At 46.0% G+C, this 15,530-nt stretch overlaps 1 protein-coding gene across 2 annotated transcripts; it reads left to right on the top strand.

Annotated features, from left to right (window-relative positions):
- The first annotated feature begins 439 nt into the window (after nt 1–439).
- Nucleotides 440–15,106, top strand: MRPL52 (mitochondrial ribosomal protein L52). 2 transcript variants are annotated; one of them, XM_066603970.1, is made up of 5 exons: nt 440–593; nt 8,361–8,466; nt 8,558–8,625; nt 13,043–13,107; nt 14,926–15,106. In XM_066603970.1, the coding sequence occupies exons 1-5, from the start codon at nt 575–577 to the stop codon at nt 15,070–15,072; spliced, it is 405 nt and encodes a 134-aa protein (XP_066460067.1). In that variant the 5' UTR covers nt 440–574; the 3' UTR covers nt 15,073–15,106. The 2 variants fall into 2 exon arrangements, with proteins under 2 accessions (XP_066460067.1, XP_066460066.1); XM_066603969.1 differs by lacking the exon at nt 440–593 and adding an exon at nt 608–683.
- Nucleotides 15,107–15,530: the final 424 nt, after the last annotated feature.

Raw genomic sequence — 15,530 nt, 5'->3', positions numbered from 1 at the left:
TCTTCTCTCTATGGGGAGAGATTTCTGCAGCGGAAAACAGGCTGAAAAAACGCTTCAAAACCCGCGCTGAATGGCAGAGGTTTAGGAGCAGCCTTCACTGCGGAATATCCGTGCGGTCCCACTGCGGACATTCCGCAAGACGTCTGTCCCGTTGGAACCCAACAGTTAGGTTTAATGTACCGGGCCTTATATGAGTGCAGTCCCTGCTGGACTACAGACAGGGCCTGTACAAAACACTTTGAGTAGATCGCCCCCTAGTGACTTGGTTTAAGATTGCATTCAGAATGACCTCTTCAACTGCTCAGAAGTTGCCGGCATTGCATGCAGCAGCTTCCTATGAAGCCAGGATAAACCGTCTGCAGACATGAGAGCTACTGCAGCACTGCTCAAGGTCAGGGGCAAAGGCGGCGTGTGCGCATGAGCAGACTGTAAGATGGCGGCGGGAGCGTCACTTACAATCACAGCTCTGGCTACGCTGTTGCTACGACAACCTCCCGTCGGAACTGATTGGTCCTCGCTGGAGTCACCTGACTAAGTGACGTCATTCACGTCAGCTCCTGCTGCACGGTGCAAGATGGCGGCGCCCATGTTAGGTGAGGAGGGTGAACGTGCGGCGTGCTGTATGGCATACAACGTGTCGGGCGGCTCCGCTGTGCCCGCCGCCTCCTCACACCCTGTAACCCGTATGTCATCGCAGCTGCATGGTCGTTATCATAGACTGTCCCCGTCACGTGACTACTGCTTTTTCCCTGCTCCCCTTGTGATTCGTCTGCAAGCATCCCCCCTTATCCCCTATGGGAGCATCCGCTGCGCTCATACAGGCGGGTATTTGCAAAATCTGCAGTCGGCGTCCGCACCGCGAATCCGCAGCAAATCTCGACGGTTACTTGTTATGGAGATCCCCTGCTTCCTGCACATCAGTGGAAATCAATTGCGATTTCTGCTCCGGCAGGAAAAACCGCAGCATGCTCCATAATTATACCTACTCAGCGCAGCGCGGGAAAAACCCTCCACTGTGCATGAGCGACGGCGAGCCACGGAGTCCATCCGCAGTACAGAAAGGATGGTGGCAGAGCAGGTACGTGCGGGCGCCGCTGTCAGAGCCGGAGTACGCCGCGTGCAGGTGGCCTAAAGCGGGCAGTTTTAACACCCGCTAAAACCGCTGCCCGGCCCTCCATTCATTTTAATGTGGCGTCTCAGACAAGCGATTCAGCGCAATGTCTATAACGCACTAAAACTAAAGCGGTATGGTTTATGGTTTGGCGTTGCAGCGTGTTTACGATGCCCTGCGTCGCTGCAAAACGGTGCTTGCTCTGCCGCAAGGGAGGACCGGTGACGTCATCGGATCGCTCTGTCTGCGCTGCACAAAAGATGAAGTAAAAACGCAGGCGACCGCTGTAAAACACTGCGCTGAAAACGCTTTTTTTTTTTTTATTAAATAGGATGGTTAAAAAAACCCAAAGGGGTAGAGAAAAGAGCGCAATAAAACTGCACGTGGAAATGTGATTTATTCACTTATTTTTTTAAAACTTTTGCTATTGAAAAAAACATGCGTTTTTCATGCGTGTAAAAATCGCTGAAATGTGATACGTTTTTCTTGCAAAATGCATCTCAGCAGAAATTGCGGGATTGCAGCTGTGCTGTCCGTCTGACATCGCGCTCGCCGGCGTGAATTTAGCTCACGGCCGCTCTCACGTATCCAGAAAATGACGCTCATAATCTCAGCATTTTACCGTGTTGTGCGCAGCGTTGAACCCGTCACAGCGCTTTGTAACGCACGCTATCATTGTGAGCCGGGTGCGTTAAAAAACACAGAAAAATAGAACAGACAGCGCTCAAAAATGGTGGCGTTACAAACGCTGTGTGCGAGCGCACGTCTGAGGAGTCCCACTAAGATCAACGGGAGCGTTGTACCGCGGTTAGCGAGGCGCTTGGGATGCTGTGGTGAACGGTGGCGCATGTGAGAGCGGCCTCAGGGATAGACAAACACCACGATGTAGAGACCGTCGACATGTCTGCCGCACTGATTACACTGATATGTCTGCTGTGTGGATCTGTGCAGGAGTTTTGGAGAAACTTGCATTAGTAGCACTCGGACACAGAAGTAGTCCTGTATATTCATGAGCTGCCGCTAGCCACACCCACCGCGCCCTCCAGCCAATGATTGGCAGCTCTCTCTCTGTGCACAGTAATAGGCAGACGGCTGTCAGGGATTGGAGGGCGGAGCTAACCTGCAGCTCATGAATATCCAGGACTACTATAAGTAGTCCTCTATGCATGTGCTGCTACTGATAAAATGCAAGTTTCTCCAAAACTACTGCAGAGATCCACACAGCAGACATATCACTGTAATCAGTGTGGCTGGCACTACCCTGTGCTGCCCTTAGAGAGGGCTCGCAGGTTACGTGGGGGGCTGTAGCATTTATTGGGCCCGTTTTGGGGTGCAAAAAAGTTTGACTTTTATTACACTTTTGGGCCGGCAGGATGAAATAACATCAATTCTGCCTCTTTTTTTCCTTTTACGATATCACTACGCATTGTGACATGATACGTGTTTTCTGCAGGATGGCACGATTAAGACCGCACCAAAACTAGATAGATTTTTTTTTTTTTTTAAGTTTGCGTAATAAAAACACTATTTTTGGAAAATACTCTTTTTTTAGCATCGTTGTATTCAAAGACTTATGACTTGTGTTTTTCTGTGATGAGCTATATTTTTCAGCGGTACCATGTCGGTGATTTTGGGGTATAGATGACTTTTTTGATCACTTTTACTGTGTTGTTTTTTTTAGCATGAGAAATGGGTGGTTTTCTAAAGCTCCTGCGCACTTGCGCATTTTTTAACGCGCATGCCAACGGGACTTTCTGATGTTAAAAATGCATCACGCAAAAATCACAAACTTGCAATGTGTTTTTTACATTAGAAAGTCCCGCTGATAGTCGCGTAAAAAAAAAACCGCGCCGTTAAAAAAATGTAAGTGTGTGGGAGCCGTAATCTGTAGCTGATGGGCGGAGGCCTGCCGGGTTTATCATTCAGCGCTGTGAGGACACAAGCGTGTTCAGACTGTCTAGTATAGGTTTACGCTGTCTAACATTTAGTCGGGATTAGGGAATCTGCGCCAATGTGTTTTCATCAAAGTGGGAGAAATATTTGAATGATTTCCAGGATGTGATGGGGCAGATTATAGGTTGTCTACATCTGCACAGTGACGGGATATTGGATGATAAATCTGGCGCATCTTTACCCACTTTGGCCTGAAGAAGAGCCTCAGTGGGCTGGAAAGCTCGCTATAACATTGCGTATTTTTGTTAGCCATTTAAAGCTATTACATCTTGCTGGGAACAATCCTGTTTTGCTCCTCTGGTTACACCGCACCAAACCTTTTCCTTTTCACACACTTTTATGACCCCTATTAATTGCTTTAGTTTATTCCAGTTTTTGTGGCAAAACATTGATACAATTTTTGACACACAATGTTGCATCTAGGAGCGCCATCCGCCTTTTGTGAAGCCGCTGACGTTATTTTGGACACAGCACAAAAGTGTCTAAAACATATCCAAAATGTGTTGCATGTAAGGGTGGATTCACGTCAGAGGGGGGCGCCGCCACAGCAGAACAGGCTCCAAATACCAAAAGGAAAACTGTTGCATCCAACGTTGCTTCTTCCATCCCAAAACCGTAAAGCGGGCGGACTCCATTATAGTCAATGAGACGGAACCGTTCAACCATGGGGATTCCTCCATGAGCAGAACAGGAACCCGGAATCCCCAGCACTGGACATCAATGGAGGCCGTGCATGTGAATTCTGTGTCAAAATAGAGCGTGCTGCAATTTTGCTTCCTCTCGTGGGATATGCAATTGGTTTCTGCGAGTGCGGCGATTGTGGAATCTGCAATCCAAATCCGCCCGTGTGAGCCCGGCCTGAGAGAGCCCCTAGTCTCCACACCTAATATCAGGAACATGGGGGAAATGAGCGATCTAATGGCCAGAATCCAGTATCGGTCCTCATCTACACATGGCCGTTATCCGCAAGGTTAATTACCACCTAACGACATCCCTTCTTCCTGATGGTAATTCCATCCAATCTGCTATTTAACAAGGCAGGAAATTGTAAACTGAAGGAATCTCCGTCCTCTGTAAATCCGTGGGGTCGCTGCTCTTATCTCCCTGCTGTAACCTCCCATCGGGGCGTTTAGGTTCATACTAGTAGATACACAATTGTTTGGACCCGAATCTTTACCCCATTCGCCCCTCTTACACCCGTGTGCGGGGTATGTTGCACAATTTCCTTCCTCGGTCGCTATTGGAATACCTGTGTTCATTTTGGAAATTCATGTTGTGGAAAAAAAATACTTGGCGTGTCCGCTCTTGGCGCGGTCGTCACGGGAAATCCACACATAAACCGCGTTGGGTTGTGCGCATATTTTCGCACCGTTGATTGAGGCTGAATTCCCGTGCAGATCTGCATGATAAGCGCTCAGAGGCTCAGCCTCGCCGTTCTGTCCGGGATTACAGCGTTATCCAACGTGGATCTGACGGCAATAAAGCCCATGTGATCGAGGCCTTAGGGCGCCTGCGCACTGGCGAGAAAGCCACAAGACGCGAGAGTGAGTAAAACGCTGAATTATGAGACTTATGATTTATAATGGTTTCCTGCACATTTGCAATGTTTTCACTCGTGCGATGTTGCGAGAAATAGAAATTGCGGCATGTCCTATCTTTCTGCGATGTACGGGTTTTTTTTTCCTATGGAGCCCCCTTTTTATCGAGCAAACTTGCGATTTTTGTTCGATGCGTTTTTAACATTTAACCCCTTGAGTGGCGGGTTTCCTACCACCCTGTCGTGCCCACCAGGGCAGGTTTTTAAAATGGTCTAATCATTGAATTTCAACTAATTTTGCAGTTGCGTCTCAAGAGCCATAACTTTTTCATTTTTCCATTGACATGGCCATATGAGGGCTTGTTTTTTGCGGGACAAGTTGTGATTTTTTAAACAGGGGGGAGGAAAAAAAGAAATGAGGAAAAAAGAAAAAAAGGGGCCATGTCATTAAGGGGTTAAATAATGCATTAACTTCCTTCTCTGGGTCATTACGACGCACACGGATACCACATGTGTGATTGTATTTTTGATTTTTTAAGTAAAGGGAGACAAGTGTTTTTATAACTTTTTACCTTTTTTTTTTTTTTTTAATTTTTTTTTTTGTCCCTTTAGGGGACTTCCACAGGGACCCATCAGGACCCCTGATCACATTCCAGGGGTCCGATGGTGACAGCCCTTTACATGCTGCAGTGACAGCCCTTTACGTGCTGCAGTCACATAGACTGCAGCATGTAAAGGGTTAACACAGCAGAGATCGGAGGTTTTCTCTGATCTCTGCTGTAAGAGCTGGTACCTAGCTGTCCTCTGACAGCTAACAACCAGCTCTCCCTGCCACAGAGACCATCGGCTTGCTTCTGACAAGCCGATGGTCTCTATGGTAACCTGTGAACAAAGCAGGAGGTTGCCGACATATCGGCAATATCTTCTGCTGGTTTTTCAAAGCCCTTGCTTTGCTCTCTGTGGGACTGTGCAGGCAGAGCACACTGTCACAGCTTGTGGCAGTGTGCTCTGCAGCTCCCATAGTGATACATAGCCCGGGAATCTTCCGGGCTATGTCGCTATGAGTAGTGGAGCTCGTCCCAGAAAATTTCCGGGCGTGCCACTCAAGGGGTTAAAAGTCCTATTGACTTCTTTGCTAAAAAATCATGCAAGAAAATTGTGAGCGGCAGCGATGTTTAGTGAGGAAAAACAGCGCTGTCGCTCAAAAATTGCTGGGAAAAAGTTGCAATTTTGCCTTTTTTTTTTTTTCTCCACGCAGCGATATCGCGATCGCCGGTGTGAAGGAGCCCTTAGGGGATGTTCACAGGTAGCAGAAAGGATGCAGATCTTGCAGAGGAACTGGCTGCAGCAGCAATGTGGAGGAGACTTCAAGAAACCGCAGCCGTGCTTTGCAGAAAAAATCAGCAGCGTAAATTGTCTTCCCAGGCAATCAGTCATGACAGCCGCCTTCGTAAGACCCCAGGCTGCCATAGCAATCAAACAGCACCTTGTGATCTGCTTATGGAGGGGGATGTTCAGGACCCCCAAACACCAATCTGGATATTTTGACAGCAGCATTTAAAGGGTTAACAGCCGTGAATGCTGATCATCGCTGTAGCGGGCTGGTGTCGGCTGTCCTGCCCTGTCTTGAGCCGGATCAGCTCCATACATACACTGTGCCCCGAGACATCACTGTACCGCCTGGGCGTGAAGGGGTTAAGAAGGAGCGCCCAGCACATGGCTGAGTAAGGATGCTCCAGGAGGATGACAGCTCCTCTTTAAAGGGGCTTTACCACTACAGTAAATGATGGCATTTTTCTCGGCTCTACCAGCACTTACTAATCAGTGGAGTTGTCCGCGCCGGCCCCCCGCTGATCCTTAGAGTGGAGGGGCTGCAGCAGCTCCTTCCCGGCACAGCCACGCTCTCGGTCACCCACTGTGCAGGGAACTACAACACCGTTATTTTAGTCCATCCGCCGTTCCCCGGATCGGTGGGGGGCGCCGGCTTGTCTAGTTTTGCTTTAGGAGTTTTCCAGTCTGTTCCTTCCAGAGCTGCTGGGTCAGAGACCTCCTCCTGTTATCTCGCAATCATGATGCACTTCTAATCCCCTCACATATATAGTCGGGGGGCTGGAAGGTTTTGGTAAACCCTATAGGCTGCTCCACACGGGGTCTGATTTGTAGCGGAGGGTTGTGGAAAGAGGTCAAGAATTTAAGGCCGGTAAATCAAAACTGGATTTGAATTGCAGATTCCGCGATTGCTGTCCACATGGACGATCGGTATGCGGTAAAACGCGCGGATTAAACGGCATGTATGTTCCAGTTTCCTTTCACAGTAACGGATATGTATTGTGAGCGCAAGAAAAATCGCAGCATGCTCTATTGTAAAGCGGATTCCACTCGGACGGCCTCTATAGATGTCAATGGAGGCGTCCGACCCGCAGGCTATACGCAATTAACAGGAGCTGCCGGTACCTGCGTCATCGCTAAGCAACAGCGTAAATATACCAACACACAAAACCCTGCACTGCGCATGATCGCCTGCGAGCCGCCGCAGTCATATGTAATACAGTTACTTGCCATACGCAGGGTCACAGCCGGAATCTGACCCGGGCGTCTGAGCCCGGCCTAAGGGATCATCTTCAATTATGTAAATCTCTCCAAAGCTCACCCCATAGTGTGTGCTCTAACCGTGTCAGCGACTTCTAGTGTATGACTGGTCGTGGCCCACGAGGGCCTGATGTCTGAGCGCAGGGATCCGTGTACGGAGCAGCTTTTGTTCCTTCCACATAGTATCTGACTTCCGTTTCTATCCCGGCTGTCGGCTCGCAGGATCCATTCCTCCCTCTATCTGCACTGTGTTTCCCGCTGACTGCCACAGTCCTAATTGTCTCCCCGGGGCACCACTGACTTCTGCATCTCCACTATTTGTCTACTGGAAGATATTTTTGGATTCATCTATTTAAAAATAGACCTCCCAATTCGCAGATCTGTTCCCCAAGCAGATAGGACTGTGATGTGTGCTTCCTGGTAAATCTGTGCATTTAGCCCTCGTTATGTGCTCATTAGTATCATTAGCCAAAAACACAAAGAAGTCTGTTCCCTGGATGGGTTTTCTCAATCAATCGTCTAGATCCGGTCAAACTTGTGCCAAATGTAAGGGTTCTGAAATAACTAAGGATGGTTTATCAGTTTGAACCATCCGATAATGTAGGGCCGCCTGCACACGGCAGAGCCGGATTGCGCACGTGGAAGCCGGCTCTGGCAGCAGTGACGTCCGCGCGTACCTGCTATGTCGCCGGCTCTACTGTGGATGGACCCGGCGGCTCGCTGTCGCACATGAGCGGTGCACATTTTTTGTCCTGTGCTGTCGCTAGGCGATAACGCGGAATCCACTACCTGTCCGCAACGTTCATTTCAGACGGGCCGCGGGTCAGACGGCTTCCATTGACTTCAATGGAAGCCGTCCGTGTGGAGCCCACATGAAAATGGAGCATGCAGCAATTTTTCCATCGCAAGCGGAAATTGCAATTAATTTCCGCTGGTGTGTATGTAGGAAGCAGCGGATCTCCATAGGAAGTAACAAGCGGTATTTACGGTGGATTCCGCAGCATATATCCACCCGTGTGCAGGCGGCCTTAAACGGGATCCCCCAACAATGCACAGACCTTAGATTAGTTCTCTGCACCCCCCACCCTATAGGAGTTACCCTTCAGATCCCCTGTCCTAATGCAGTGAAATACAAGTCTGAATATTGCTGTTTTCCTTGTCTGTTTTCAGCGGCCCGCCTGCAGTCCGGGGTGTTACACAGTTTTGTACGGTGTCCATTGAAACGAAGTTTGCATAGCTGCCCCTTGCTCTGCGCTGCACAGAACTGGAGGATTAAGTAAGTGTTTTGCATTACCCTATAATTCCTATGCAGTCTATAGACTTCAGTACATCCACACCCTCCTCCGTTTTTATTTTTCTTCCTTTAGGCATGGCTTTGCACGCAGTGATTCAGAATATGGGCCTCTGACAGATCTTCCAGACTGGAGTTTTGCAGGTGTGTGTGTGTGTACGTGTGTGTGTGTGTGTACGTGTGTGTGTGTGTACGTGTGTGTGTGTGTACGTGTGTGTGTGTGTACGTGTGTGTGTGTGTGTACGTGTGTGTGTGTGTGTACGTGTGTGTGTGTGTGTACGTGTGTGTGTGTGTGTACGTGTGTGTGTGTGTGTACGTGTGTGTGTGTGTGTACGTGTGTGTGTGTGTACGTGTGTGTGTGTGTACGTGTGTGTGTGTGTGTACGTGTGTGTGTGTGTACGTGTGTGTGTGTGTGTACGTGTGTGTGTGTGTACGTGTGTGTGTGTGTGTGTGTACGTGTGTGTGTGTGTGTACGTGTGTGTGTGTGTGTACGTGTGTGTGTGTGTGTGTACGTGTGTGTGTGTGTACGTGTGTACACAGTGTATATATAATCTTGCTGGAGAATATTGAACTGTTTCTATACATTATTGCCTACCAGCACTTCTTTGGAGATGATGCAGCTTGTAAATGATTAGAAAAATGCAGGTTTAACCCTTTCCAATCCAATTTCCCTCCCACTCGCACCCTGCCCAGCTCTTTTTTATTTTGGGTGGTAAAGCGAGTTGTGGATTCCTTGAACTGTCATGATGATTTTATTAGCAATTTTTTGAAAATTTAACGTGAGTTATGAGTGTTTCACATCGGGAAGATCATTTGTAATAATGCGCTACGGAATAAGTTGGCGCTATACAAATAAAGATTATTATTATGCTGTAAATGTATGTAATATTAATATTACATATATTTATATAATACAACTCTTCATTTCTAATTTCTCTAATGATTCTATCTATGTCTGTAGTACAGTGCCATATAGGGGCATCTTATAACAGCATACATTGTGTATAGCATATGTTTCTAACATTATGCAGAGGAACACTCCCACATTGGTATAGTGTAGTATACGTATGCAGAAGAGAGCTCCCACATCGGTATAGTGTAGTATACGTATGCAGAAGAGAGCTCCCACATCGGTATAGTGTAGTATACGTATGCAGAAGAGAACTTCCACATCGGTATAGTGTAGTATACGTATGCAGAAGAGAACTTCCACATCGGTATAGTGTAGTATACGTATGCAGAAGAGAACTTCCACATCGGTATAGTGTAGTATACGTATGCAGAAGAGAACTTCCACATCGGTATAGTGTAGTATACGTATGCAGAAGAGAGCTTCCACATCGGTATAGTGTAGTATACGTATGCAGAAGAGAGCTTCCACATCGGTATAGTGTAGTATACGTATGCAGAAGAGAGCTTCCACATCGGTATAGTGTAGTATACGTATGCAGAAGAGAGCTTCCACATCGGTATAGTGTAGTATACGTATGCAGAAGAGAGCTTCCACATCGGTATAGTGTAGTATACGTATGCAGAAGAGAGCTTCCACATCGGTATAGTGTAGTATACGTATGCAGAAGAGAGCTTCCACATCGGTATAGTGTAGTATACGTATGCAGAAGAGAGCTTCCACATCGGTATAGTGTAGTATACGTATGCAGAAGAGAGCTTCCACATCGGTATAGTGTAGTATACGTATGCAGAAGAGAGCTTCCACATCGGTATAGTGTAGTATACGTATGCAGAAGAGAGCTTCCACATCGGTATAGTGTAGTATACGTATGCAGAAGAGAGCTTCCACATCGGTATAGTGTAGTATACGTATGCAGAAGAGAGCTTCCACATCGGTATAGTGTAGTATACGTATGCAGAAGAGAGCTTCCACATCGGTATAGTGTAGTATACGTATGCAGAAGAGAGCTTCCACATCGGTATAGTGTAGTATACGTATGCAGAAGAGAGCTTCCACATCGGTATAGTGTAGTATACGTATGCAGAAGAGAGCTTCCACATCGGTATAGTGTAGTATACGTATGCAGAAGAGAGCTTCCACATCGGTATAGTGTAGTATACGTATGCAGAAGAGAGCTTCCACATCGGTATAGTGTAGTATACGTATGCAGAAGAGAGCTTCCACATCGGTATAGTGTAGTATACGTATGCAGAAGAGAGCTTCCACATCGGTATAGTGTAGTATACGTATGCAGAAGAGAGCTTCCACATCGGTATAGTGTAGTATACGTATGCAGAAGAGAGCTTCCACATCGGTATAGTGTAGTATACGTATGCAGAAGAGAGCTTCCACATCGGTATAGTGTAGTATACGTATGCAGAAGAGAGCTTCCACATCGGTATAGTGTAGTATACGTATGCAGAAGAGAGCTTCCACATCGGTATAGTGTAGTATACGTATGCAGAAGAGAGCTCCCACAATGGTATAGTGTAGTATACGTATGCAGAAGAGAGCTCCCACATCGGTATAGTGTAGTATACGTATGCAGAAGAGAGCTCCCACATCGGTATAGTGTAGTATACGAATGCAGAAGAGAGCTCCCACTTCGGTATAGTGTAGTATACGTATGCAGAAGAGAGTTCCCACATTGGTATAGTGTAGTATACGTATGCAGAAGAGAGTTCCCACATTGGTATAGTGTAGTATACGTATGCAGAAGAGAGCTCCGATGTCACAGGCAGTTCTGCATTTGTATATTACACTATGCAGAAGAGAGCTCTGATATCGGTGCTCTCTTCTGCATAGTGTAATATACATATGCAGAACAGCCTCAGACCTCGCCTGACATGGGAGATATGTAGGGAAATCTCACAAGGTCCGATACTGTACTGTCCTTGCAGCTCTAGCACTACACCTCTCTACAGGTCTGTTAACAGGCTGCAGAGGTAGTCTGTGAACCGGACGTTACAGGCTGCTGCAGCCAATCACAGACCTCAGCACTTGAATATTGAGGTCTGTGATTGGCTCCAGCAGCCTGTGATCTCCTGCAGCCCTTAAACATAACGTCAGAGGGGAGTCTGGAGGTGCGATGCTGGAGCTGTGTGGACCCATGAGAGGTGATTATAGGATTGTTATCATGTTTGCGCATGGGGAATACGGATTTAAAAAGAAAAAAATAACTTGGACAACCCCTTTAAGCTTTACTACATAGATTAGGAACATATTATTCATGCAGGAAGTGGAGAAGTAGCAACTTTCAGAAATGTGAACAAGCAGTAGAACAGTAACAGATCAGTAGTTCTCAGCCAGAGTACAGAATCGCATTGCTGTTGTAGAGGAGATCTAATCATTTCAGCCAGCAGGTGGCGGCATCACACAGTGAATCTGTCTGCTGATAAAGAGTAGTAGTCTAATAATAATAATAATAATCTTTATTTGTATATAGCGCCAACATATTCCGCAGCGCTTACATAGACAGGGGGAATACAGAAAGACAAAATACAAACATTACAGAACCATGGTTACATAGTAATCAGATGATGGAAACAATAGGGGTGAGGGTCCTGCTCCAACGGGCTTACATACTACAAGTAATGGGGTCATACAGAAGGTAAAGGGGCTGGAGATGTTCACGGTATGGCGAGATGGAGATGTGCTTGGTATGGCGAGGTGGGGAGTGAGCGATGTTATACACATAGACAATGGTCAGACAGTTAGCCGTGTGACGGCAGAAACGGTGTGACTGCAGGAGCGGTTTATGATGGCTAGCAGGGATTGCAGTCACTAGGGCAGAGAGTATGTTATCAGGCGCAGTACAGAGGGGTTTGTTTAGTCTACATGGGGGAAGGAGATGCATGTATATAAGAGGGTAATAGGCTGCACTGTGTATGAAGCACATATGACTGCACCCTGCATTGGAGAGGGCAGTATTGCTAAACTTGGGAAACACATTAAACTTGATGCTATATGGAAGACATATAGCTTCACTGTGGGGACTCTATATGGTGGGGATGTCATTGTATTATGGAGCTTTGTGATTATCGCTGAATTTGGGAGCAGGTAGCCAACGCTGCATGAGGTGTTGTGACTCTATTTTCACCCTGTAGTTGCCAGTCTAAATTCACGCTAGAATTCTTCTCTTCCATTGTTTGTCTCTGTTTTTGGAACCAAACAACAGAAAGCCAAAAGCATTGAATTCGGTACATGCCAGACTTGGGCGGTAACAGACAGGCCCTATTGTCTATAATGGACTCTGTGCAGCATGCAGGAAAAAATTTTCCAGGTCAAAATGGCGCAGTATGCTGCACTATTTCATCCAGGACTTTGTGCCAGATCTGCGTCGGAGGCTCTGAACAGGACGTTGGATGTAGATGTGAACTTAGCCTTAGAGAGACCGCAAAAGTATCTGAAAAGACAGGGCACAAATTTAGTTGATCGTCAAACTTTTGAGCTATTGATGACTGCACTGTTATTGGATGCATGGAATTGTTATGCGTATGAACAGTTTAGCAAAGTTCTCCTATGCATTTTGAATTGTAAACATTTATTTACTTTTCATTATGTACATAGTTTCTCCTCCACTCTCAATGTATTATCATCTCTTAACAGATGGGCGACCAGGTCAACCATGGAAAGGACAGACCAGGAGAAAAGAGGAGAACAAGGAATTCGCTGTAAGTACATAGCCAGTATATGCTTCTGTATATGGCCAGTTTCACACAAGCGTATTATCTGCACATTTATGCATCCATAATGTGGACGAATGTCCCGGTCCAAGACTGCAGATATCCTGACCTGAACTAGGAATCTATGATGCTCTGAGTTCAGGTCAAGATACCAGCAGTTGTCCGTATTATAGACCTATACTGTAAATGTGCCCATAATTGATCGTGGCCTATAGGGCCTTGCACAGCTCCTTAGCATTCCAGACAATATTCGCTTAACATTCTTGGTAGTTGTAAAACTAGAAATCCTTTTGGTTACACCACAGACAGGTCTACTGATCTGGTGGTACATTTGAAGTGTACCTGTACTTTCAGGTGACTTTCCAGAGTAAGCTGCTATCTGTGTACATGAGGAATAGCACTATTTATGACATTTATCAGCAGTTGTTTTCGCTCTGCAGGCTGTATATCCAATTTTCAGTTCTCTCTGATCTAGTGGGTGAAGGCTGCTGCTGTGATGTCTTCTATAAACTGCATATAGAGAAAACAGCAGATTATGCTCCCTAACTGTCTGTAGCACACACAGAAAAAAACCCTCAACATAGCGAACCCTAAAGAAGTACTGAGAAATGTAGATTGCATCTTTTTTTTTTTTAAGTTAAATTTTTATTGAAGTTTTCCATATAAATAACAATCTCTCATCGCCAAGGAGAAATATACAATACAGGATGAAATATGCATCTATTGTCGGTAAATCTGATGTATAACGAGAGTCAGGACCAAGGACTGCTTCGGCCCAGTGCCCTTATAACAGCATGTCACACCAGAAATATCCCAAACTCCTTGCGTGGGAGAAACACAAAAAATAAGGGGGGGAAGGGGTGAATAGGGGGAAGGGAAGGTATATGGAAAGAAAGGTAGGGTAGAGGGAATGTAGATTGGATCTTTGTTCCTGCATTTTTTGAGCGTCAGTGATGCTTTTTCCTGAGAATAATCTGACATCGCTGCCACCTGAAATCAAATCACATGATTTGTTTTAGCGCGAAAGTCAATAGGACTTTCTAATGTTAAAAACGCATGGCATGAAAATCGCAAGTTGGTGCGTTAAGATGCAATAAAGAGAAGGCACCAAAGGGGGGGGGGGGGAAATCGCACATCACAGAAAGATAGAGTATGCAGCGCTTTTTTTCCTCGCGACATCGCAAATGTGAAGGAAATCGTCGGTTTCATAATTGTGCATTTTTACTCACTCTTACATCACGCGAAAATCGCTTGTAGTCTGTAATCTGCGCCACTTTCCTATAAAGTGGACTAACTGAAAAACATTAAAAACGCATTGGTGCCCATACGTGCAGCTTGCCACTCTATGTTCGTCACATACCTATCTGCTAGATATACCCAACTTGTGTGCTTGAATGCAAAGCATGAAGCAAAGGTATAAATGGTGCAATGGCGTGCTAGAAATGTCAGGAAGTATGCTAACATTGGATAAGGCAATTCTGCACTGCAGTACAGCTATATTTACTATACATATAAAGTTGGAGTTCTTTGCGCACGCTGTCATCAGATTGCGGGTGTCCATCTGCCTGTGACAAGATGACCTCGTTAGATGGGACCCTATACTAGACTCAACTCTCTTTGGCCCTAGACCCTCCAAACTCGAGCTTCTCACTACATCCATCCATTTTTCTTTGGCTCTGGTGTCTAATTGCTTTTGTAGCACTGTAAGGCATGAATGCAATGCAAGCAGAGCCGTGATATATGTTACACCGGCTGGTTTCTGTGATTATTGGTCTTATAGCATAACTTTTTCCCCTCCTTTTGCAGAGTCGTATCATCAGGCTCAATAATGAAATTGATCAAGGAATGAAAAAGTGGACAGAGAAACGGGAAGGTCTCAAGGAGCGGCAACTTTTGAAAGAGAAGAATCAACTAAAATCCAAAGCTATATTTAAGAAAAGTTCAAAATCCTAACAAATATTCATGTATTAAATGTTTCTTTTCAGTTTTTTGTTCCTTTGTGAAGGTCACTGTTGATTGCTTATCTTATGTTTTTATCATTATGAAGTGAATCCTTAAAGTGTTCCTCCAGTTTTGAGACGTAATTCTATCCTGGGCCCACAGAGAGCGGGTGGTATATTACTTGCAGTAGTTCTTTGCCATCTGTCCCATCTGCCAGTTTTGTGTCTCATTTTCGGTTGTCCAAGATAGTAAATGCAATCTTCATACTACCTAACCCCCATAGTGCATTGGCAGTGTTAGACTACCAATGCTCTAAACCTGCTATCTGATTGGTCAGTGCTACTCATGTGATCAGAGTGCAGTGCACAGTGTGCAATTTGCTAGATAAAACATTGCAGTGGCCAGAATCAGTTTGTTGGAGGGTTGGCAGAGAACAACTACTGCTGGCAGTATACCCCCCGCTTTTTCAT

Source organism: Eleutherodactylus coqui, chromosome 5 (genome assembly GCF_035609145.1).
Source record: "Eleutherodactylus coqui strain aEleCoq1 chromosome 5, aEleCoq1.hap1, whole genome shotgun sequence".
NCBI classification, from domain to species: Eukaryota; Metazoa; Chordata; class Amphibia; order Anura; family Eleutherodactylidae; genus Eleutherodactylus; species Eleutherodactylus coqui.
Note: the sequence above shows the minus strand (reverse complement) of the source record. Positions and strands in the feature narration are given on the sequence as shown.

Coding starts and splice junctions, on each gene's coding strand:
- MRPL52 (XM_066603969.1), top strand. CDS start 623: ATGGCATACAACGTGTCGGGCGGCTCCGCTGTGCCCGCCGCCTCCTCA. Junction 684..8,360: donor CTCCTCACACCCTGTAACCC/GTATGTCATCGC, acceptor GTCTGTTTTCAG/CGGCCCGCCTGCAGTCCGGG. Junction 8,467..8,557: donor GCACAGAACTGGAGGATTAA/GTAAGTGTTTTG, acceptor TTCTTCCTTTAG/GCATGGCTTTGCACGCAGTG.